The sequence below is a fragment of the Zeus faber genome (assembly GCF_960531495.2).
Source record: "Zeus faber genome assembly, chromosome: 11".
NCBI lineage: Eukaryota > Metazoa > Chordata > Actinopteri > Zeiformes > Zeidae > Zeus > Zeus faber.
Window position 1 is genome coordinate 16,280,496 of NC_137205.1, and position 24,636 is coordinate 16,305,131.

The 24,636-nt window shown below is 43.8% G+C and overlaps 1 protein-coding gene across 1 annotated transcript in view; it reads right to left on the reverse strand.

The window, feature by feature from the left end:
* The window catches only part of coro7 (coronin 7), a 120,109-nt gene that overhangs the window by 92,922 nt on the left and 2,551 nt on the right, over positions 1–24,636 (reverse strand). Inside the window, exons 2-7 of the mRNA XM_080009133.1 lie at positions 24,022–24,118; positions 23,430–23,510; positions 22,774–22,844; positions 21,234–21,420; positions 19,779–19,855; positions 12,962–13,012 (exon numbers count right to left, since the gene is read on the reverse strand). Of these exons, the coding sequence (XP_079865259.1) occupies positions 12,962–13,012; positions 19,779–19,855; positions 21,234–21,420; positions 22,774–22,844; positions 23,430–23,510; positions 24,022–24,118 (564 nt within the window). The remainder of the gene's footprint in view (positions 1–12,961; positions 13,013–19,778; positions 19,856–21,233; positions 21,421–22,773; positions 22,845–23,429; positions 23,511–24,021; positions 24,119–24,636) is intronic.

Consider the following 24,636-nt stretch of genomic DNA (forward strand, 5'->3'; position numbering starts at 1 on the left):
AGCACGACCTCACTGAACGCTTTACTACTGAGAAACTTATCAATCTATTGTGGCTTCCTGTTTAAAAAAAAAAAAAAAAAGGTGAGGCAGAAGAGCAGTATGTTTCTCAATAGAGCAGAAAAAGCTCAGTGAGGTTATAAATGGCAAAACTATGATTTTTAAAGTTTCATTGGCATCACTGGCTCATACAATTTTCCCAACTGGGCTAACCTTTCTCATATCTAGATCTAGCAATCTTTGTCCATGCGCAATGTAAGGAAAATAATGTATGTAATCTCAAAATCAGCCGTTTCCGGGACAGCCATCAGGTGTTGATGGTCACTGGAGGTAAGTAAACGCATGATGGCCAAAAGGCACACATTGCGAATTTGAAGTACTAGTACATGTCGTTCAAAAGACTTTAAGACATTTTAATGTGACAAAATTAAAGTAAAATAAAAATGTCAAAGGTTCAGTCCTGTGTTCCACAATGGAAGATCAAACTCCCTGTTAAAGTCAGAGCCTGGGGACAGACACTCTTTGTTACTCTGTCGCAGAGCCCTGAAGCCCCGCCCCGCGCTGGCTCGCTGTTCATTGAAAGCTTATTAATATTCCACGTGTTGCGTGTCCAAATTGCGCCAAATTCGACACCGCACGTCCTTGGGTGCCCAGCAATAAACCCGGGAAGTGTGAAGTTGATCGGATGTCGAGATAATCAAAGGACATACAGACAGACAGACAGACAGAGATTCCTTCCTTTATAGTTAGATTAGATATCTAGCCACAGACACACTTTGATATGCAGAGAGTAAGCTTATCCAGCATGTACTTGCTTGTAGAGGTCTAAAAGCCATTAGTGAGCCTGCCAGCCAGCCCAAAATGATTTATACTCACTCACAATAGCTCATAAATAAAGATCGAGCCAGCATGCACTTGGTTTCATTTTGCTTGTTTTGGATGACTACTGGGAGGAAGAGGCCACCTGCCCAAGCAGGTATGGCTTTAAACGAGACAAGAAATTGATTTTCTAGGAAATAATGGGAACTATACAGTCCCTCAATTCCATTGGCTGTATCGTTATCTAACAGGATATTTCATGTGAGAGAACGTATACATCCTGATTTTGGGATCTTCATTGGTACACTAACGCTTTCTCACACTTCATTCCGTGGTCTAGTTAATACTCTTAAGACTGTAATTTCTGTGCAGCAAGACGGAATCACATTTTGACGGGAGCCAAGCCTACAAATCGGTTTAACTGCCGCGCTAAGCGAAATAAAACACTCAAGTGGTAGAGAGGCTGTGATTATTGAGCCCTGGTGCTAGTTGGGACGCGTGGTCACAGCCAGGGATCCAGCCAGCCAACCCAACAAGTCTGTGCTCTGGGCTGTGGTCACCCCTCTCTGTGGCCTAGGGACAGCAGAATGGACCCAGATACTCTGGACTGTGGCACGACTGGCACCAACTATATGTATTGAGGCCGCTGTGAGGGCGCCTGGAAGGTCTCAGAGGTTGGTCTGGATGAAGGTACAGCAGTTTCCTGAACCTGATGTGAATATTGCCCAGAAGATCCAGGTCCAGGTCAGGACACTCGAATTGTCTAGATTATGCATTCTCAGTCCAAGGGGGAACTGCAACTGGGAAGCGAGAGGCACATTTTAATTCCGTAGTCCCCTTTGCTGATCCGAAGAGTTTTTTATGGTCATTATGGTTGAATGGATATTCTTGAGATGCACTCGGTGGCTTGGCTCTTTGAATCCAAAGACAGACCCATGGAGCCCGACAGGGCAATAATGACAGTGAGTAACACTGCTGCTGATGACAGCTATAAGGCTGTAGAACTATGGGCTTCATGGACTCAGGACCCTGAATGCCAGACCTGCTCAGCAAAAACAAAGAGATGATTCTATGTAAGGGTTGGGATCTCCGGTGAAAGGGGGGGGGCGAGACAGAGCAGAAGCATATGACACACAGCTAATCATGCCAAAGCAGTTGGAGATACTATGAAGTTGTTTACTGCTTGCAGCATGACCCGGCTTCTTAATGCCTTGTGTCATTTACAGCGCTTTCATAATTGCGTTGGATATGGTTAGCTGGCTTTAATCTCTCTTTAAAACCACTTCACAGAGGCCTCACATCATCAAAGTGCCCCTGCACATTGTATAGAGGCATGTATTATGATGTGGGCTATACTTGCAAGGCACATATGCGCAAGGCATGTCATGTGCATGTCGCGTGCGTGTGTATCTGCATGAAATCGGTTTCCACCGGTTAAAAACTGAGGCTTTTTTTTCTTTTAATTGACAATTGTTTTTCATCTAGTATTTGGTTGCCGTAATTAATGTTGCATGTTAGCAACTTGCTTTATTAACCTCAAGTAGTTAACTGTTCAAAAGTCCACATTATTAATATACAAAGAATTCAAGCAAATTGTTGAGAAATGCAGTTTTTGATAATATAGATAGCAGGTGTTCACCTAAAGAGGGACATATAATTATGATTCCATACTGAGGACTGAATCTATTCTGAACATTAGGCATCACTTAAATCCATTCACCTTATGTTAAGTCATAGCAGGACGTTTTCGCACCGGAGCCCTTTGTTAGTGATTGACAGCTTGATTAATCTCCTCATTTCCACAGAGCTAACAAATGGCTCATTCTGCTGCACACTGCCTACGTTGATCTCCAGGAATCTACCAACGATGATGGAGCCTCCAAAGCTAAAGGGAGAAACTCTGTTTCGTGAAACCACAAATTGTCGCAGGGCCCCTTGTTTTCCTAAGCTCAATTAGCAAGAGATGAGCTAATTTGGCCTCCATCTGCGAGAGATTTTTTTTTTTTTTAACACGTGTGAGCCATATTCGAGGACCCCTAATTCTCAGATTTTTCATAAAATAGGAGCCCACTGTTTGAAAAAGTACTTCTCGTCTTTCTCGAAAGCAGGTACACCTGCGCTCAATTCCTAATAACCTATACCAAATTGGACAGCAGCTGCACATTCCTTTCAAATAACTTCTGACAAACATTACAGCTGCAATTATTTTCACGAGACTTTGCAGATCTTTGAGCTCAGCGACACTCACCACCATATACGCTGTGTTGTGCTCCAGCATTACAGTACCTGCGCTTGTGGTGACACCTCTGACCAACGAGCCAAGTCAGTGAAGGATAAATCTTACAATAAAAGAATGCCCCCCCCACACACACACACACTCATATTGTGAAACCCCCCCCCCCCCCCCCCCCCCCCACACACACACACACATTCATATACTCGCAATGATGAAAAGGACACACAAAGACACACAACGTTAATGATAGACTGCCATCGTTGTGTGAAAGGCAGACTGAATTTTCGAAGGCTGTCTGAAAACTCTCACAGAGGTGGAACATCCCAGGTTCGGAAAGTCCTTCCCTATTTTTGCTCCACCGATCAAGCTGACTCATTAAGTTGGACCCCTGGGTTGCGCTAATGAGCAAATCCACATGGTTGACTCAAAATCCCATGGTGCAATTTTACTTTCTGAACCCCAATGTTCCAGCTCTGTATCAGCAGAACTGTCTGACCTGCTATTCGACATCCATTCTGATTAGCATCTAGTAGGGTTGCTGCGGTTACTGGTGTTACACGGTGTTCGGGCGTAGACCGATTACATTACTTGCCCACAGCCCACACTGTTGTTTGTGTTTATTTTTGTTTGTTTTTTTGTTTTTTGATAGAAATAAAACCCGTTTAAGCCCATTCATATTCCAGTATCAGCATCCACATTCATTAAATTAAAAAAAATGTAATTTGTAAAATACTAAGCGTGTTATCAATACTTAGTCTGATGCTACGAAACTGAATGTGAAAGTCACTGCTTTCTGCACGCACAGCAGAGTCGCAGTGCAGTCTGCGGAGTCACATTTCACTTATCATGGGAGGAGAGAAGGTGAAGACCTTGGATCAGGTCTAGATCGGGACCTGTCGCCCTCTACACACATCATTTGCGGCCGCATTCTCCGCCCACTGCCCTTCCCGGTTCGTCTCAATAACCCACTGAGAACATAGCGTTTTTTATTTTATTTTTTTATTGATGTCATAGCACTGCCAGGATAAGTTCTATTTGTTAAAGGAGGATAAGACAATGAAATAACTTGCTGTTAAACATATTTTTTTTAAGTAATAAGATGTCTAGTAGTGCAGAAAATAATAATAAATAAGTCACGGAAGAGTTGTGAAATACTGAAATCTTGCTGATCGTGAAGGGGCCGATGCATCTGACTAATCTCGCTGGTGCAGCTCATTATGACGTCAGCCAAAGGAGCTTTTCTTCCTCTCCTATAAAGATAAATGATAAAAGGGATCTTCCATCTCATAAACAAGCGATTCCCATGTGAACTGATCTCATTTCGCGTCATCCTTTTGAGCTAAATCTTCCTTGATTTCACCCCTCACACAATTAACCTTGGGGAAAAAGAACAATAAATGACAGGTGGAGGAGTGATCGCGATTCCTTCACTCGGCGGATGCACCGGCGGAACACTCTTATCGCATGCTCCTTTGCCTCCAGGTGTCGCCCACATGTGTGTGCAGGGCCTTAATTAGTTGGAAACCAAGAGTCCTGGAGCAGCCAGTGGACTAATGAGGCCTGTGTTCTCAAACAGAACACATATGGGAGTGCTCCGTCACTGCCAGCTGGCACACACCCTTACCCCTCACTCCAAAAGAACACTTCAGTACCGAGCCCTTCCGAACACATTCGCGCATATTAGCTAACGACCTACGCCTCTGCACCCACCCACACCCATCCCCAAAGAACCGGCATCCATTCAAAACCGTCCCTTTATCTATCACACACACACACGCATACACACGTGCACACGCACACATACACACACACACGCACACACGATGTGGAGATCCTAAAAATGAGATTAAACTGATAGATATTAATAAATGTTGCTGTTGTTTATGATGCATACTAGTCTAAATAGACTCCACCACATCCAGTGCTTGAAATATCCACGCGATGTTCCACTGTTTTTATGAGCCATCCAGGACTGCATTGATACTCAACCCTGATTCACAAACATTCCTCGCAGCCCAGCCATAGCCCCTCAAACCGTATCTAATGCCGGTATTGGGGCAAGCAGCTAACTGCCGAAAGGATGAAAGGAAGTAACCACTTGCCATTAGAGGGCTAAAGCAGGGGTGTCTACGGTGACGCAGAAAGAAATGCACCGTAGGAATGAGATGATAGAGGTAACAGGGCGGAGGGAAAACAATGGGAGGCTCGGGCAAGATATAAGCGAGCGAGACAGGCGGCATGGGCCAAGAAAAGTTATCGCCAGACCTACATTAAGAAAGGAAAAACAACATCACATACAATCTGATCTGTGGTAGCTCACTGCGTGAATGTGACGCGTCAATAAAACATCTCGATACGGAAAGTTCAGGCTTCAGTCGAGACAGGAAAGCCCAAGTGTAGCGGGGATTACGTTGGTTACATGAGGATCAGCCTTTCATCCGGTCGTACATCCCTCTCATTCTGCTACATATTTTGCCAATTTCCCCAGGTGTTTTTTCCTCCACAATGCTCCCGGCTCATCTTCTCCGTCGGCGGAGGTAGGGGGGCGTCTATCCCGAATTTGCTTATGCGGGTCGAAAGGTCAGTATCTCTGCAATTACCGTTTGTTGACTTAAGTTGGCTGCCTTCCACTATTGTATTAAACAGTGACATTTATCCACTCCGACGTTCACAATAAAAGGTCAAAGTCCTTGCAAGGAGCAGCACACTGTTGCAGAGCACACGCAGGAATAATATTGCTGAGACATGTTTACAGAAGGAAAGAAAGATGTGTCTTGGATACACACTCAGCACTAAAAACCTGTGTTATTTTAGGGAAAACACTAAACATCCAAGAAACAGTGGACGACGTCACCATAAGAGAGAGGGCCATAAATCAAGAGTCCACATTTCTGGCCCCAGTCCACCCAAACTGCCTCACTGGAAGTATTAAAAACGGGATTTTAAAATGCAAAAGCTTGTCTAGCTGATTCTAGGTTTTACGCTAAATTGTAGCACTTGTGGAGCTGGAATGTGGGGCTTAGCCTCTGTGTAAGGCTCTGACATATTCTTGGAATGTGCCATGGGGTCTTTATGGATGTTATATTTCACATTTGACGATGTTGATTCCATAGCCTTGTAGTGTTAGTATAAGACATTGCCTAGTCCCTAAACATGTTTGATTTCGAAAGGAAAAAAAAAAAAAAATCTCATTCCATGGGAGCGTTGATGTCGGAAAATCTTAAGGAGAAATTACACTATTGTGAGCATATCTGAGGCTCTGGTTTTCGAATACCTTTCCTATTTTTCTCAATATTAATGTTTTTCCAAAAAAATTTAATAAAAAATCATACCATATCTAACTCAATTTAAAAGTACCAATGACTTTAGTGCAACTCATTAGAAGGGCACATTCAACCATTTTGAGCCAATGTGCAGCAGAGGGAATGTAGAGGGAAGGGAATGATTAGTCTTTCAGTCGATTCCTGCCAGCGCCTCTTATAGAGTTTACTGGCTTGGAGCTCTGCCTTCTATATTGTAGTCATACTATATTTTGTTTGTTAATTTACTGTTCCTTCACTATGTTTGCTATGCAAAAGTCAAAAAAGTAAGACGCAGGGTATTAAAGCTACTGTAAGTAGAAGTCCATAAAGACCAAAATTAAGTTCCTCTATTTAACCCCACGTCTCTCCCAACCTCTCATTTCTCCGTCGTGGCTTTTCCCTCCGAGTCCACAAATCATAATACAAGCTGAACTCCTCAGCAGTCGTCACAGAGCTTCATTGTACTGCCGGCCAGAGTCCACACACGCTTACTCGGTCTAAGCCTGCCCAAGCCCACGGTCGTTTATTCTGAATTTAATGAGAAATCTGAGTGTGGACACACAAGTGGGTACGGACACACACATTCACTGAAAATGCACAAACATAACCCCCTCCCCCAAAAGAAAAACACACACACACACAGATGCAAAGATACACTGATAAATAACAATATTATATCTGCGCACACACACACACACACACACACACACACACACACACACACACACACACACACACACACACACACACACACACACACACACACACACACACACACACACACACAGTGTAATTCTGTCTGTCTATTTTATGTGAGGGTATAAAAGATGGTATAGGCGATTGGTCTCAGCCACCTATGGCAGTAAAACCACTGTGATTTTTTTTGGTTCTCTACTCTGATCCAAACTCATTCCAGCCCGTGGCCCTCTTTAATTTTACCAAAAGCAGCAGAGTACCGAGCTGAGAAGGAGGAATCTGGACCCCGAGTCAAGAAAGCTGTTCCCTTTTTCCTGTCTCCCTCTTCTGCCAGTGACCACAGATCGACAGCTCTATAGCCAGCGCTGACCAAAAACTATGAGGGGTATTTTCAGCACTGTAATTTGAAACACACACGGTACACACACACGGTACACACACAAGGTACACACACACACACACACACACACACACACACACACACACACACACACACACACACACACACACACACACACACACACACACACACACACACACACACACTTACTGAACAACACAGACTGTACATGCAAACACACCCACATGTGCTGTATACACAAGGTATGGACAGTGAGACAGTGCTGGCGACAGGGCTGACACATCACCTCATCCAGTTAAGATAAAGATCTCGCTGTGATCTGGGTCCGAGGAGTGTTAGCAGCCGGCTGGGCGGAGGCCGAGCAGAACAGAGATGTGAGACGCTCACTTAAAAACAAGAGGCCCACTACAGGGATGTCATGGCAAAAAAAGGGCAAGGCCCAGGATAATGAAAGAAGTATGATATATGACGGACTTGAGTAGCAGATACACGGTTGAAGCCAGCAGCGGGATCATTGTAGAGGAGACAGGGTACCCTCATGGCATCCTTAAAGATGGTGGCATCAAGAGTCAGCAAAACTGGCCAATCGCTACATGTTCATGTCATAAGGCAGGTCCACCAATGATAACTGTGTAATAAATATGATATGTAAATGGTCATATGTATGATAGAACATTGCATATATGCCTGGATGACATTCAAATGTATTGTCTTATTGACCACAAACTAACTACCTGTGACATCTTGCTCAGATGTCTTGATGCTACCAAGACATCGAAGTGAACAAACTTCTCAGAAAGTGACTTTGCGAAAATCGATCGAAAGAAATACATTTAATAGGTTCTATGAGTTATTAGGTTGTGTGCATCTGAAACCCAATTCACTGGGATTCCCTTCAGCCGAGCTGGTTTTTTGAACGTCAAAATTCCGATGTTTTGATTTGAATTTTATTAACAACCGAAACAGTATGCGTTGATATGGAAACTATACATTCTTGTTAGTAATGATTTAAGCCTTCGATTTTGAATTACTTGAAAAAAATAATAATAAAGTTTTTCTTTCAGTTGACTTGGAAGCCCTCAGCAAATGGTGATGCATGCCACATGTGCGGATAAACTCACTCTACGGATGCCAGCTACCTAAATACACCCCTCTGTATACTAGAAAACATAGACAGACACGCACGCATGCACACACGCACACACACACACAGATGTGCTGTAGTATACTGTGCTGCTCTAGTCCAAGACCTTAAATTATGTTGCAGAGTCTTATTTCCCATAAATACAACAGGAGCAGGGCTGTAATTAGGGCTGAGATGTAACCCACCTGGGTAAGGGAGAAGCCGGTGCAGTACTGGACAGGGGGGTGAGCCAGCCCCGAGCTGCTACGCTGGACTACACTGCAGCGGCTGAAACCAACGCACTGACCCTTCCAATGACGCATGGATGTGTGTCTTTGTTTTGTGTACCCTGTACTTTGTTCATTATTCGTATGACAAGGATGAACAGCGAAACAAAACGATCACAGGCACACACGTCTTATGGGAAATGTCCACGGCTTTTCTCCTCGATTAGACACACACAAACAATTTTGTGGCACCGCAGCATAATGGATGCTGAATGCACGCATGTTAAACCGCTGCTGGGATCCAACATTAAGCGTGTCACGCAGTGTAGTGCCGAACACTGCCACAGGGGACAAAGCAAGCAACACTCCTTCACACTGTTCAATCTCTCTCAGTTAAGGGACCAACTCGGCTTACCGTATGATGAGGGCACTATGGTAAGTGGGTAGGATATTAAGTAGGCAGTATACTACAAACAAAGAAAAAAAAACTAATAAAAACCCGGCAACCATGTCCCCGAACACAATTGACAGTATACACACACGGTGAGGGAACGCCCCCAGAGTGGTCACAATTACTACAAAATCACCCGATCGCAATTGTTTGAGCCGACCACAATCATTTTGTGAAAGCGTCAGATTCCCCAATCATATGTTTCAATACAGATGTCGAAGGAAATTGAAGTGTTGTAAATGTCAGTATAAATAGAATGTGAATTAGGGGCGTTTCCATAAGTTGGGTTGAGGCAAATTAACTGTCGACTAAACTGGAGAACACATTTCACCGGAAGGTCCACTTAGAGGGCGGGACAGGCAGCAAATGTGAGAATGAAAGACGGGGAGAGAAAGGGAGAACGATGGAGGCAAAAACAGCTACAGTGAGCCTACCAAGAATAGGCAAATAATAGGAAAGGGGTGTGGAGAGCAGGATAGCCAGTAGACCGTAAACGAAAGGCGGAGAAACCCTTTAAGAACGTTGATCTGCATCCTAACCCTGCGGCCGGTTTTTGTGGCGGTGAAGCGACATGAGGAGTAATGGGTGGACAGTGCACTGAACCAGGACTCTCCTTCTCTCTGTTCTCCTTTCTTACCCTTCAGACTCCTCTCTTATCCGACGGCTAATCCTCTCCTTCCCTGTTCCTCTCCCCCTCCTAGTGGCACCAGAGGGATGTACTGGAAGCCCCGGCTGGGTCTGTTTCTAAATCCTCTGGTAATGACAGAGAACTGGAGGAGTAGAGGCCTGTGGGCTTGGCTTGAATGTCCCGGCAGCACATCACCACCACCAGTAACCACTGGACCCCTTTTGGAGACCCGGTTTCAGACAGACAGACTAGCAGTGATTCAATAGAAGCAAATGAGACTTTTAAATGAAATAAGAAATTTTGCAATGTGAGTATTATTTCAGTGAAATTCATTTCAGCCCCTGGCTTAATAGGTCTGGTGGCGAGGACCTTGAAAACAACTCAGTTGGGTGATTTGGTGCACCATGTACTGTATATGCATTATGGCTGCATAGTAAGTCGAGAACATTTGCAGAGAAAGTTGCAGAGCTGTTGAAAAGCTACAAGTTAAAAAGCAATGACACACCTACTGCAAACGCTCAGCTAAAAAGAGTCAGGAGGCCTTTTTCCTGTTGTTTTGGTCTGTGCCGTGTTCATATTGAAAAATGTACTCTGAATAAATAAAAACTCTCACGCTCCGAGTGGCTTTTCTTCCCCTATGTGTTGTGGCAAGGGGAGGTTCACCGCTGTAGAACAAGGTCTATCCGCTTATATTTTGACTTAACTGTACCTACAAGAGATTTTTACGATTCTGCTACGAAGAAAAACCAACACTGTGGGTTCTGGTATTTAGTAAACCAATCAGAATCCTCTAGGGCGGGACTGACTTGCGCTACACTCACCGGTGCTTGCAAAATAGTGCCGGGGGTGAAACTGTTGTTGTGGAACATTCTAAACACGGTGTTAAGTGATCCCTGTCACGGCTTTGGCTACAAATAGCCACCACCATGGAACACAAAAGAAATCTCAGTCAAAAAAAATGTTTTGGATGTATGTAGAGTATGTGAAACAAGTTTGACAAACATAACTAGATAATAGGCGTCCGAGAGATAAGGACTGATCACACCCTTCAGGTATCACATTTTCCCAACGTGTTCTTTGTATATTTTCTTTTTACGTATCCACAGAATTAACCCAGCAGGCCTTAATGCACAAATCTCATTAAAGGGGATCTATTATGCTTTTCCTTATTTTCTGTCATATGTATCATGTTACAATGTGGGATGTTCGTATTAGACGTGGCCAAAGTGTCATATAATGAGGTAAACTAATGACAAAGTAAGACGCTCAGGCTTCCGACCCGCTCTCAGCACGAGCTGATGTCAGATTTCCTGATATGGCCATCTGCACCACCCGATCCACTGTACGTTTCTCCAAACAAAACCAATAAAAAATAGTGTCTTTTCTTCGTAGATGAATTTATTTATAATCGATCTATCTATTTTATTTTTCCACGTTTGGATGAAACAAAACATCCCCAAACTCGTGCTCAAACCTCATTGGCTCACAGGCCTCGGGAGGGTGGCTCCTCCCACTTAAAACAGCCGTTTTGGAACAAGAGGGTTATAGAGGCATGTTAGAATGGCTCGAATGAATAATCTGAGTGGTATTTTCAGCAACAAACTTCAAAGACAAGTTTCGGGACCTCAGAGACCGTGAATAATTGGTGTAAAAAGGAGCATAATAGGTCCCCCTTAAGTTTTCCATTGTACTTTAAGTACGCATGAAGCTGCCAGCTAAAGCGCTTGTTGCTGCAGTTCATGGATCTGGAAAACTGTAGTCTAGTATTGTCTACGTCCCTTTTAGTCTATTTCTTAGCTAAATCCACATTGCCGACACAACCATAACACCATAAAACATTTCTCTGCATCTTCAAAATGAAGGTGCAAATAATCATATTGACTTTGGTTTCGTCTTCAGCTTATTAATAACACCGCACGAGCACCCAAAACATGTCACCGTCTCTTTGTTTTTGGCTTCTTATCGGGTCACGGAACCAGTAGACGGGAGGGAGCTTTGTTCTATCGACACAGATCATCAGTTCAGCGCTAGATTGAAAATTCCTTTCCAACACTAAACTGGGAACAAATTAGAGTGGGACAGAACCCTTCGAAGTATGTGTGCCTTTAAGAGTGGAGCCACCTGACTCGACTTGTGTACCTAAGGCAAACACACACACACACACACGCTGTGTACATAATGTGTGTATTCTATAGGCATGCACTTTAAACTAAGGCATAAAGAAAATAGTGGAGGTGTAACATTATTTTTCAGACCCCTCGCACATAAAGGGTCACTGACACTACACACAGCTCTGGAACAGTAAGCCTTTCATTAAGGTGCGGGAGGCTCACAGAGGAAAAACAAAGGCGTACGCAGGAGCACACTAACAGGCGCACGGTGCACATGAACATCATGGATGTACAGACAACCCCTCCACGGCTCCACCTTTTATAATTCCTAGAGTGTGACGTGCCCTCCAGGTATTTTCCGCTTTCTTTAATATTCAATGTGCGGCAATGTGTTATGTTGTTGTAGCATTCAGGGTGTTTACCGATGAGAGAGCCGCGGCCCTCTGAAAGCTCTCTGGGAGGTCTTGCGCTGCAAAAGTGTGAGAATATTTGCTTTGCATCCTCCAGCCTCTTTCCCACTTCCCAGCCCCCCGATCCACTTCCTCATTCCTCCCGGTTGTGATGGTATCTAATTCTAATTGCCGATGCCTTGGCAAGGCATTTGTGACAGGTTTCCAACGAGGAAGTAGCGTGCGGTTCGAGAGCGGCACCAGCTTGCTATGGGACGGGGTACCCGTGGGAAGAGAATGGCTGGGGAAGCAGCGCATGTTTGGCACCAATAAATCAGCAGGAGATAAATCAGTAAGAGCGGTTGGCGCTGAGGCCTCTGGGTAAATGTCAACATGTTTATCGCTAGATGTGGAATAAGACAGAGGAGCATCAGTGTGGGACTGCAGGGAATCCACGGGGGTCTGTTATTTTTTTCAAAAATCACCTTTCCATTTGGGCTCCGGTCGCGATCAGGTGAACCTCCTCCCTAAGCTGGGTAACCATGTTAGAAAGTCTTTGTCTCCGCGAGCGGCTGTCCGTTGTTTTGACAACATGGTGAAGACGGGATTACGGGGATTTACCTGAACAGGTGTCAGCTGGGCCCTGGGATCAAACACTCGCAGAATTTTGTCCTGTGCAGACGGGAGAGAGAGAGAGAGAGAGAGAGAGAGAGAGAGAGAGAGAGGGAGAGAAAGCGAGACTTCATTAGTCTGAGCCGAACAAGCCAGTGCATTGTTCCCAGGGAGATGATGATGTAAACAACACGGAGACGAGCACGGTATGACACCGGCCCGTGAAGTTTCAAAAGACCCCGCGGATCACACACCTACACATGTTTTGGTCTGCGTGGTTTACATTCTGGCACAGAGCTGCCACATATACAGCTGATCTGGAATGTAAAGACAAGTGTGTTTCGGCTGGGAATTTTGGCTTTGTGAGGGGCATGAATGGGATGTGCATGAGGGGACAGAGAGCATGCGAGAGGTCAGGGTTCAAAGCTGTTACAAAGATGAGGGCAGGAGGATGGACGGCTCCTCACCCAGCTGCTGATTTGCCTCGTAGAAATGACAGACATATGAATACACAACACTGAATATAATGACTGACAACTAGATGGATGATTAGATGGATGCACTGATTGTGAAATCCTGGGCCAATACCATGTTTAAAATAGTATTTTGGCCGATAGCCGATACCGATGTTTGTTTTTTGTTTTTGTTGTTATTTATTCCCCCTTGTATCGCCTGCTACACAACTACCTACTCAATGAGAAGAATTGTTGGGTACTTACATAGCCCATCAAGAAATATTTTTGGGAAACATAAATTAAATGTAATTAAATGTAAATGTAAAAGCGATTACAAAAACAAAAAAGTGAAAATAATCAAATCAATAATCAAAGTTCGAATTATTGAATATTCCACACGTGCGACGTAGCTACCTTACAGACATGGAGAAAGCGAGGAGCCGACTCTACTACGCATCTCTGCTGTAGTGATGGGAATTACGGCTCTTTGAGGGGAACAGATCTTATTGCGCCGTTCAAAAGAATGCCTTCAAGTGTGTCTTTTGCGCAGTTATTTGTTTATTTATTAATATATAATGTTTGGTTGGTTTTTTTTCACAATAGTTTCACAATAAATAAAATAAATAAAACAAGTACTATAGTTAGTTATTTTGGTGCAGAACAGGTATAACAGACATATATTTTCAGACATAAATAATAAAAGTAAAATAACTTTGAAAAAGAAAAAGTTTTATCAAAGTAATACCATCTCAACCTTTGCCCTAAAGACCAGTACGTGTGTGCCTTCACTTTGTGAAGCTGACGTGACAGTGGGTGCGCTCCTTTTCAGCCAGGGCACCTCCCGGTGAGGGATCTCTTAAACGTTCAAAAGAATCGGGTCGTTCAGGAATGACCCAGCAGCTGCCGGAGTTTACGGAGCCGGTAGAAGCGTTGCTTTTTCTATTTATTAATTGCATGGAGGCTGTTTGGTGCTACAGCGAGGAAGCGGATGGAGGACTTGGACACACGTCGTGTGGCCCAGTTGATCCGGTGATAAAGTTGCAGCTCCAGGTTATTACTTTTAAAAATTCTTATATATAATAACAGACACAAACTAATTGAGTTCGATATATTTTATTGCAGTCTTTGTATGTCACCATAGCAACATCTAGTCACGCTTGTTTCGTTTTGCCGTCATGCCTCTCCATCACTCCTCCCGTGCCGTTATTCCGTTCTCGTGTCCCCATCAAGCACAGTGCTTGTTTCGTTCCATAAGGCAACGGAGTAAAATAAAATAACCTACATCTAAAATAAAAACACAATGTTCTGCCACGCCAGTCGTACCTGGGTATGCACAGTCGGAATGCGGGCGCCCCATCACTGCCATCGGTGAATGTCATCTAATTTGCTGATAGGTCAATGGTAGTCAACAAGGTGATACCGATGATTAAATCGCATCCATAATGACAATAACAGACATAGCAAGGAAAACAATAAGTCATCAGGTTGAGTCATCAACCTCTAAATCAGGGAACAGCAACCTTTAGTAAATGAAGAGGCGTTTTTAGGGTTGTTTATTTTAAGTTTTGACGGAGCAGCACCAAATATGGAACGCAACTTTTCCCCGTATAATGCGAATAATTAAATGATAATGTTGCCCTCTACTTCCTGTTTCAGTTTTCACAAACAGAAGGCAGCAGCACCTAGCGACCTAGCCATCGTTCTTACACTGGATGATAGAACCAACATAGTACGAAGTATCCCACTACGGGCACAGCAATGGTTTCCCTCCCTTTTCACTATGCTATTTAAAACACATTCCAATTCCGATTGTTGGCACAAATCATCCGATAACCTCTCCCCGGCCCTGCGTCTTTTGACCCCAGCCCACCCCACTGGCATACGGCATCAATCACGCCGGCCAATCAGGGGGATCCTGTGTGATGGGGAAGGAAATGAGATGTAATAGGAACAGGCTGCGTCTGTGACGTGCGTGTCTGCCGCCCCGTCATTCAATATCGTTGTGACACAGAGCGGCACTCGATCTCTGACTGATAGCAGGTAATAACCGAAAAGGAGCTAGACCAAACACACACACACACTTAACACATGCATTCACGTCAGCAAGAATCAGGAAGCTGACGGTGACGGAGGCAGACAGGCGTGCGCACGCACGCACGCACGGACGCAGGCACGTACACACACACAATACCTCCCTCATCACATAAATACACACATCAGTTGTCCCAGCTGTCACGGCAGCAACATGTTATCCTGGGATCCCACTAAATGAAGGATCAGTGGGAGCAAGGGCTTCCCCGCATGCTGCCCTCAAAAGCAGAGTTAAAACAGCTCGTCTCCCCTGTCCACCACCCACTTTTGTAGAAGAGGGATTATTTGCTATTTATTGGTTATGATACCAAACAAGGGAGTTTCCTAGAGTGTTATTCATCTCTTTTCCTGTTATTCGGTGCAGTGTGTGCGCGTGTGTGTGCACTAGCCCACCCACGACCAGGAGTGCCTAAGGCCACGTCTTAGGGCCTCTGTGACCCAAGCCTAAGCCAAGGGCTCACAAATTGCAGTGCCTAGGAAAAGCGCACACACACACACACACACACACACACACACACACAGACACAGACACACACACGATAAAGTGCTAAGAGGACGGAGACCACGAGGGTTTAAATAACAAACATGCCGAGCAAGATCATATCCTATTTTCTAATTGTAAGTGATGACACCGGCAACAAATTGCAACACTGAGGGGGTCTTTGCAACACCACCCACACGGGTCCACACGCACGCACACACACACACACACACACACTTTATGCTCTACAGGATGTTTTTTTCTATCTGTCCCAGTCAGTAAATTGTGACTGGTAAGCTTGTTTTCTGTCTTAGCTCATCACCATATAGACTATTTATTTGCAGTATTCTTGTTGGATATCAGGCAGTCTACAGGTATCAAAGTTGCATTTCATACATATTAAGACCTTTGTCAGACCGCTTTAATAAATTTAAGACAGATTTATGGACAAACCATCTCTATTATTCAATAAAGTAATACAGGTAAGGAGTATAAATTTGATACAGCACAGCGGTAAGTATTAGGTAGACATAGCGCAGGTTGTGAACTGGATGATTTTATTATAACAGCCTTCTTTGGGTCAGATATCAGAATAAATGATTATGAACTGGAATAAATCAAACCATTACTTTGTGCCACAGAACTTCAGACAGGTAAGTGCAAATATTTTATTAGATTTCTCTCCACAGGTATCTTATGTGAATCATTTTGTTTTTATTTAATGACTAAAAAAGCCTAACATATGGAAGATTAAAATTTTCCATTTTAACATTGTAAAACTTAACAACATTTTTCAAATTTTTAAAGGACCTGGAGACAGTCTGAATAGGCCCACCAAGTACACACACATGGACACAAGTCGTCAATAACACCAGCTACTGCAATACCACTCAGTGTATTTTAGGCCAAACCTGCGAGAGAAGAAACTATTTGACTTTGCAAACACACAGATGAGGGGCCAGTCACATACAAATGCACCAACGATAAAAACAGACATTCAAACAAGCAAACAGTGCTTTTTAAGGCAGACAATACAGCATTCAAACAAACACACACATCTACTCATAAACCCACAGATGGATGGCCGGGGTGCAAATAAGTGCGTATGTGTCTGTGTGTGTATGTGTGTGTGTGTGTGTGTGTGTGTGTGTGTGTGTGTGTGTGCGTGTGCGTGACAGCAGCTGTTTAATCAAAGTGACCTCATTCTCAAGCTGCTGTTAATGATTTTTCACCATAGCCTCCCACAGCAACTTTCACTTGCGCACACACACACAAACACACAAACACACACACACACACACACACATACACACACACTCACTCTCTGGAAATCCCTCTTCCGTCGTCAAACACACCATGCTGCCAGCCTCTTTTCCCCAGTCTCCCACAGCAACCAGTGTTAGTCACTTAGTTGTGATTGGTGGTATGTGTGTGAGTGGTATCTGTGTTGGCTCTGTGATGTATCCTTCAGGAATTTGCAATTTTGTGTTAGAAATAATTCATACCAAATTAACCAAAATAAATCTACCAAAATTAACTTTTCTGCATTAAATGGTCAAATCAACAAACCACTTATTAACCTTTTTTTTTTTTCTTTGACTTGCAGTTTTTGCCAATTCCCAAAATTTCACTGAAATAAAAGCACAAAAAAAAAAAAAAAAAAAAAGCTGCTGCAAAATCAAGTATTTTTCTCTGCAAAAAGCACAATAATTCTCAGAAGAATCCCAGAAAGCCTGTGTAATGTAAATGACAGGCAGAAAAGTGACAAAACCACAGTTTCAACATTTCAATGGTGGAATAAATCCGAGGACACCTCATTTCCACAGAGCGAGCCTCCCTCTCCTGTCCACCGCTCAAACAAACAGGGCCCTTCCTGCCTGCCTGCTTTCATTACCTGCAGGTTTCCCTTCGATTCCCTTCTACACTGAATGGCGTCTTTCTCCCTCGATTTTCCTCCACCGTGTCATAAATGCACATCTATCCAGGGCCGAGCGAAGCCTGTCATGACTGCTCCGCATTAAGGCAGCACCTCTCCCCCCTTCATCACCCACATTTCCCGCCCTGCGCCCCAATGTTTACCCTACAGGAGGGCCGTGGGGATCGGTCCCACATGTTAGCGGGCCCTATTTGCTTTAATAAGCTGGATTGAAGAGATTGAAGGGGCCTTTTGGGTTAAATGACACCAGAGCCCGAGAGGGCGAGACCCTCAGGGGCCTCAGACTCTGATCCCGGCTCACATTTCTACATCTTGCCATGCCCTTGTTCCTACGGCTGAGTTGATGGTTAACTGTGCCAGGTCTGGTTAAGACAATTATCTTGTCAAGGTAGACGTGGGGTTTTGAGGGTATAAAGATGTAATGGGAGGGGTAATTTGTTTCTTGTCATTGTGAATACAAACAAGGGGGGGGGGTCAGACTGACAGTAATAGTTTCTAAGTACATCTGAAGCTTACCTTGTAATAGTTTATTTTGACACAAGTCGATCTCAGTCCACCCTCAGTTAAAGTCACACATCAGGGGTTGATGCGCGTCTAATTGTCTCATCAGCTGATTTTCCGCCCCAATTGCTGTTTATCTGTGTGTGCCCGAACGCCCTCCGGTTGCAGAACACATGAGTAGAAAAAACACGCAGACGTTCGCCTATTAGGGGCGTACCTCAAGGTCAAGCACCGTGGAAAAACCACCACTGATGAAAAAGGGCCACCAGCTCGACCCCGCTCGCTCCCCTCATAAAACGAAAAAACTATACATGAAACAATTCCACTTAGAATGTTGCTCATAAATCCATTCTTTGCGCGCTTGGTCGTAAAAGTCATTTTTTCCCCCCACCTCCTACCCCAGAAACATTAACAACCTCATAGAGGAGCCCTTCAAGCTCTGTGATTGCTTCCCGACGACAAGGAGCAGACCGGGCCACATGGTCGGCTGCTCCCCCCCCGAGCAGTTCAATAACCCCCTGATAGGGCTTTGTCCGGGGGTCTTCAGGGGGTCAGGTGAGTAGTGGGTACCCCCTCGTAAAGTTCCCTCTCCTCCCCCTCCTGATTTGGGCCATAACACCGGGAACTGGGCAGGGGGAGTGGGAAAGGTGGACTCGGGATGAGACACTCACTACACACTGTACTGTGGGCAGGGATGAATTCAGGTTATACTTAATACCGACCATACCTGAGGTGCTAGTTTCGACTTGTTAAGGAGAAACAAACACCTCGGATATGGTCAGTATTAGCTATGAAACCTTTGTCTGTCAGCCCGTATGTGTATGCATGTGACAAATAATCTCTTGAACTTGAACTTGACCTCTTGGCGCTCGCTCAAACAACATTGGCCGGGTCAACAACGAACGGCGTTTCACAACTTTTTAAAGGGTTCTTTCGTAATCACAATCGCCTCATAATTGAATTTGTTTTGTGAGGGTTTAAAAGTTTATCTACACTTTCCCAAGGTCTTACTCATATCTGCTATTGTTTAAACGGTCCGCTAAATCCAATTTTCCAGAGTGCGATCCCCGCCCGCGTTTACGAGGATCACCCGTGCTGACCAATGAATAAAAAGCACTGGCTGTAAACACCAAATCACCCACTCTGACGTCAAGTCCAGTTGGTCTACAACGCAGGACACACAACATGGAAAATTAGCCATTGTCGACATCTAGTGGTCAGATATCATAACTACAAGTTCTAAACTCATTGAGGAAAAACATTTAAAGGTTTCCCAGCAAAAAAAAAAGATTGGAGGCATGACTGAAACACTATAGATGATGGCTGGGGGGGTTCATTGTGCTGTGGCTGTTTCTAACTCACCTTGCAGGATGAGGCGAGCAAGGAGCCATCTTGCTTCCAACTCAGACTCTGCAACTGGTCACTGTGCTGCTCCAGCACTGTAGACACACAGGAGAGAAGAAAACAATTAGAAAAGCGAGTCTAATGCTGGACAATAGCTTAAAGGATTTAAAAAGGAGGGAAAAACTGCTTATAGGCATCATAGTTCAGTATCTATAACAGAATGACCGATAAAAACACATCCCATGTGAAGCCATGATATTAGCACATGGGGAAAAAAACAAAACAAAAAAAACCCCACAATGTGTAAAGCAAGGGCCAAGCAAAGCAGTGGCCCTTCACTTTGGTAAGCAGTCATGCATGCTGCGATTAAGGATAGAGCTGTTGAAGAGAAGTTTATTTTAGGTGACAGGAGCACACAAGCACAGCTTTCGGTGGAATTGCACAGTTCCATCTTTACACCTAACATGTTGCACTTGCTATGACGGACGGTATCACGGGGAATAGAAAAAGCCAAACACACAGGAAGAGTCAGCATTGGTCGTACACCCTCCAAAGAAAGCGGAAATGGTCCCCGGGCCCTGAAGGCTGGGAGTGATGGAGGAGAGCGTTGGGACGTGTGACCGGCGGCGACGTGGGGTCAGCAGTGACCGGCAGCAACATCAGCAGCTGTGCGGAGGAGGTGGTGGTGGTGGTGGTGGTGGTGGTGGTGCAGGCTGGTGGGGGGTGGGGTGGTGGGGAGGCCAGTGGATGGTTGGATGCTACATCCTGAACCGGTCCAGACAGAGACTGGAGGAACCAAAACTTTACCTCTGGTGCTTGGACACTTAAGGCTGTAAAACGTAGGCCCGTGAGTCAGTGAGTTCTAATCCCACAACCCAACATAAGGACACCAGAAGCGAGCACCTCGGTCCCAAAATCCAATGTTACACATACAGAAAGAAAAAGAACAAACAATTACAAACAAAAACAACAAACAACGAAACCGGTAGACAGGAAGTGGATTGCTGTATGTCAGAGTGCAGGACATAAAATGTTCAATGGATGCACGAAGATAAGAAGAGGTGTGTTTGTGTGGGGGTCAATGACTTGACGCTCTTTTGTTTGTATCCAAGTCAATTATCATTCAACTAAACGAGATATGAACACATGGAAAATTGTCAAATTCTCGTCAAAGTACGCTAAATTTGAGTTAGTTCATTTTGGGAGTTTTGTGGCTTAAAAGCCTCAAAATGTCAGGCAGTGCGACCGTGTTTGAGACAGTGAAAAGGGCGAACAAAATAAATTATACAAAATAAACAACTATAAATGCATGCATATCAACATTTTTTTACACCCCTTTAAAAAAAAACGAATTTATCATTTGCCCCTGTGTCTTTATTTTCACTGTATATTCGTATACATTTACAAGACATGTGTATGTGTGCTGTATGGAAGTCGGTACCCCACACCAAGCCCACACCCACTGCATTCTACCTGCGAGCGGGGCGTCCTGGCGGCTGACGTCCCACAGCAGAGGGGTCTCGGCGGACCCCACAGCCAGCAGGCCGGAGGAGGTCGGGTGGAAGAGGACGAGCTCCAGTTTCCCCCGTCCGGGACACAGCGTCAGCTCCGCCCCGTCGGGCTGCTCCTCCTCGGGATCACGCGCACGCCACAGCTTCAGCTGCACCCACAGGGGACAGGACACAGTGGGAATGGGGCTGGTCGAGTCAGTTCCATCACCCTTCTTCCGCATCTATGTTTGCTCTCGGGCGTTGGAGCTGTTCGTTTTCACCATTCTCCTCACATCTCAAGAGCTTTCATTTTCTGTTAATTAAGTTTGGAACGCAGTATAGTCAAAACGCATTACGTTTCACTCCACCATTTTATAACTTGGCAAAATGTTAATGTTAATATGTAATAACACATAATTACATAATATATGGGATATAACTTATTGTGGAAGTGACAACAAAGTGACATTTTTTTTTAATTAAGTTAAGTGTAACACTATAAATGAAGACAGCGACTTTGGTGTGCTAATACATAGTACCAAGTTACATATGACCTGAATTAAATATTAATGTATGGGCCTATAGTATGTCATAGGTTATAACAAAAATTTGGGTGTTATTACAGAATAAAAGTTAAAATACTTTTAATTTTGGTAAGTCATTAAAAAATGCAGAACAATTTCATAATGCATTGTTCCGCTTGAATTGTATTTTCAAATAAGTCATTTCAGACTGTTGTTATGCAAATTTTCTGTGGAGAAACGCTCCTAGTATATCGAAATGTGCTTGCCGAATAAAACTGATTCTGAGTCAGATTCTGAATGCATAGTATGCATGCATGCCTTTTACACTATGTAACGCACCATAAAAGAAACATACGTGGGAGGACAGGAGACGTGTAATTTAAATATTTGTGGTTTGAGCTTCCATATTGAACACATCCTAGCAGCTAAATAACGGGATGTGCAAGGGATCGTCGATGATGGATTCACGCCTCGACACATGCACCCTCCCCCCCAAAACACTCTGGGAGCTGGCAGAAGACAAGAGGAACGGCAGATAAACTTATAAAATAACCGCTGTGCTGTGTATAAACAGTGAGTGGAATCATGCCGCGTGAGGTTACACGCACACACACACACACGCACACACACGCACGCACACACACACACACACACACACACACGATAAAGTGCTGAGAGGACGGAGACCACGAGGGTTTAAATAACAAACATACCAAGCAAGATCATATCCTATTTTTTAACTGTAAGTGATGAGACCGGCAACAAAACGAGGCGGATGCGGCAGAGATTTGTTGAGATTTGTGGCGACTGAAAAAATTTAAAGAAAAAAAAAAAAAAAGGGGAAATGAAAAGGAAAAAGAAATGCCAACATGTATATGTTGAGTATAAAATCTGAATTCTGCATTCTGCAATGTATAAGGAAAGCAGACGTAGGAAGGAAGAAAGAATGGACGGAGGGAAGTGAGGGAAAGAAGGGAGGCAATCGAAGTGACGCGGTACCGTTTCATCCGCAGAGCAGGTGGCGAGGAGACCGTCGTCAAATGGAGAAAAGTCAAGATCGGTCACCACATCTGAAAGAAGAAGAGGGAGGAGGAGGGGTGGGGGGACAATGAATCGACCCGGGTCACAGAAGTAAAGCCTAGTTTGAGAGAAGAGATATATTTTGCATATCGACAGACAGACAGACAGACAGACAGACACTGTAGATCGATAGATAGATAGATAGATAGATAGATAGATAGATAGATAGATAGATAGATAGATAGATAGATAGATAGATAGATAGATAGATAGATAGATAGATAGATAGATGGATCGATTATTACCCCACAAAGAACATTTTAAATTGTCTCAGCAGCTCACATCAAAACAATAGTCATAATATAATAATAAAGCAATACAATTAAAATATCAATATAAAAAAGAAAATGGCAATATATGGAAAATATACCAAAAGCAGTTAACTATGCACAATAAGATATTTCAATATACACTAAACCTAGTGATAACAGCTATCAGCGAAGATGAATGTTCATTGAACATGACGTTAAATATGAATTTTGACAGTAAACAAAATGTGGCCAATGAGCCTCGACACCAAAGTATTCTCCAATAAATTCTTGGTCAAGAGTGATGGAAGATGTGACGGAGCTTACCAGCGTGACACGAGATCTGAGTGACGGCCCATTTACCGTCTGTTCCCGGTTCCACTGAGGACAGTCCCACCAGACCTCCACCTGGGTGACAGAACCACAACACACACACAACGTCCACGCTCTTATTACTTGAAATCACAATAATGCAGGGGGGAACTTCTTTTGCTGAACACTGGCCCATAATCCCGTTTTAGGTTCCAAGATTCTTGCGACAACAGCAATTAGAAAGACTTTCCTATTTTTTTTCCCATTTCTCATTATTTTTTCACATTTGGGCCTATAGGAAAAAGTCATTTAAAAACTGACATTACCGATCAAAGTTAAGATATTCCACCTAGCATATTAAGCAATATTTTGGATATCCCACAGGCTACATTTATTAAATCATAGAACATGGAGGGAGTTCCAAATGAATTATATAGAAATGAAGATGCATTTAAAACCGATTTAACTACATTTCAACCAGTCAGTATTAAAAAAGTCCTCCAACCCTGCGTCCATATCAAGGGGCCCCACATGGGGTCTCAAGCGCAAGGTTGAGAATGTCCGGGACACACACATGAGCCCTGATATTTTGGCCGTACTCCCTCACCGGCCTGCTCCGTGCTGAAGGCCACCAGCTTGGAGTTGGCTTTGATGCTGCTCCCCTGGGACGTGAAGGAGCCGGCGCGGACATTAGTGATCCAGCCCTGGACACAAACATACAGACGATGGCGGGACGTCAAAGGTACAGAATATGGATATATGGATGGATGGATGGATGGATGGATGGATAGATGATAGATAGGATGTTACTATAGCTCACATCAATACAATAGACAAAATAATAATAGAACAATAAAGCAATACAATGACAATATGAAAGAATAAATGGAAGTATATGGAAAATCTGAACATATACAATAAACCTTAACGTTAACTGCAACCCAAACTAAAAATAACAGAAAAACAATTAAAATTAAAATAAATTAAAAATCCTATATAATAACTTCAGAAATAAACAGTGAATCAGAAAGATAACGGTACAATAAACCTGAACAAAACGTTCATGTATGAAAAACACACAGTAAAGTAATATCAACAACAATGTTGTCCAGTCCGAATATCAAGGCAAGTTAAGTAACTTATATTTTATTTTCCCAGTGTGAACAAAAATTTCCCTGTAGATCTGTGCCCAGCAGAACCTAAAATCTGAAGGTCTCTCATC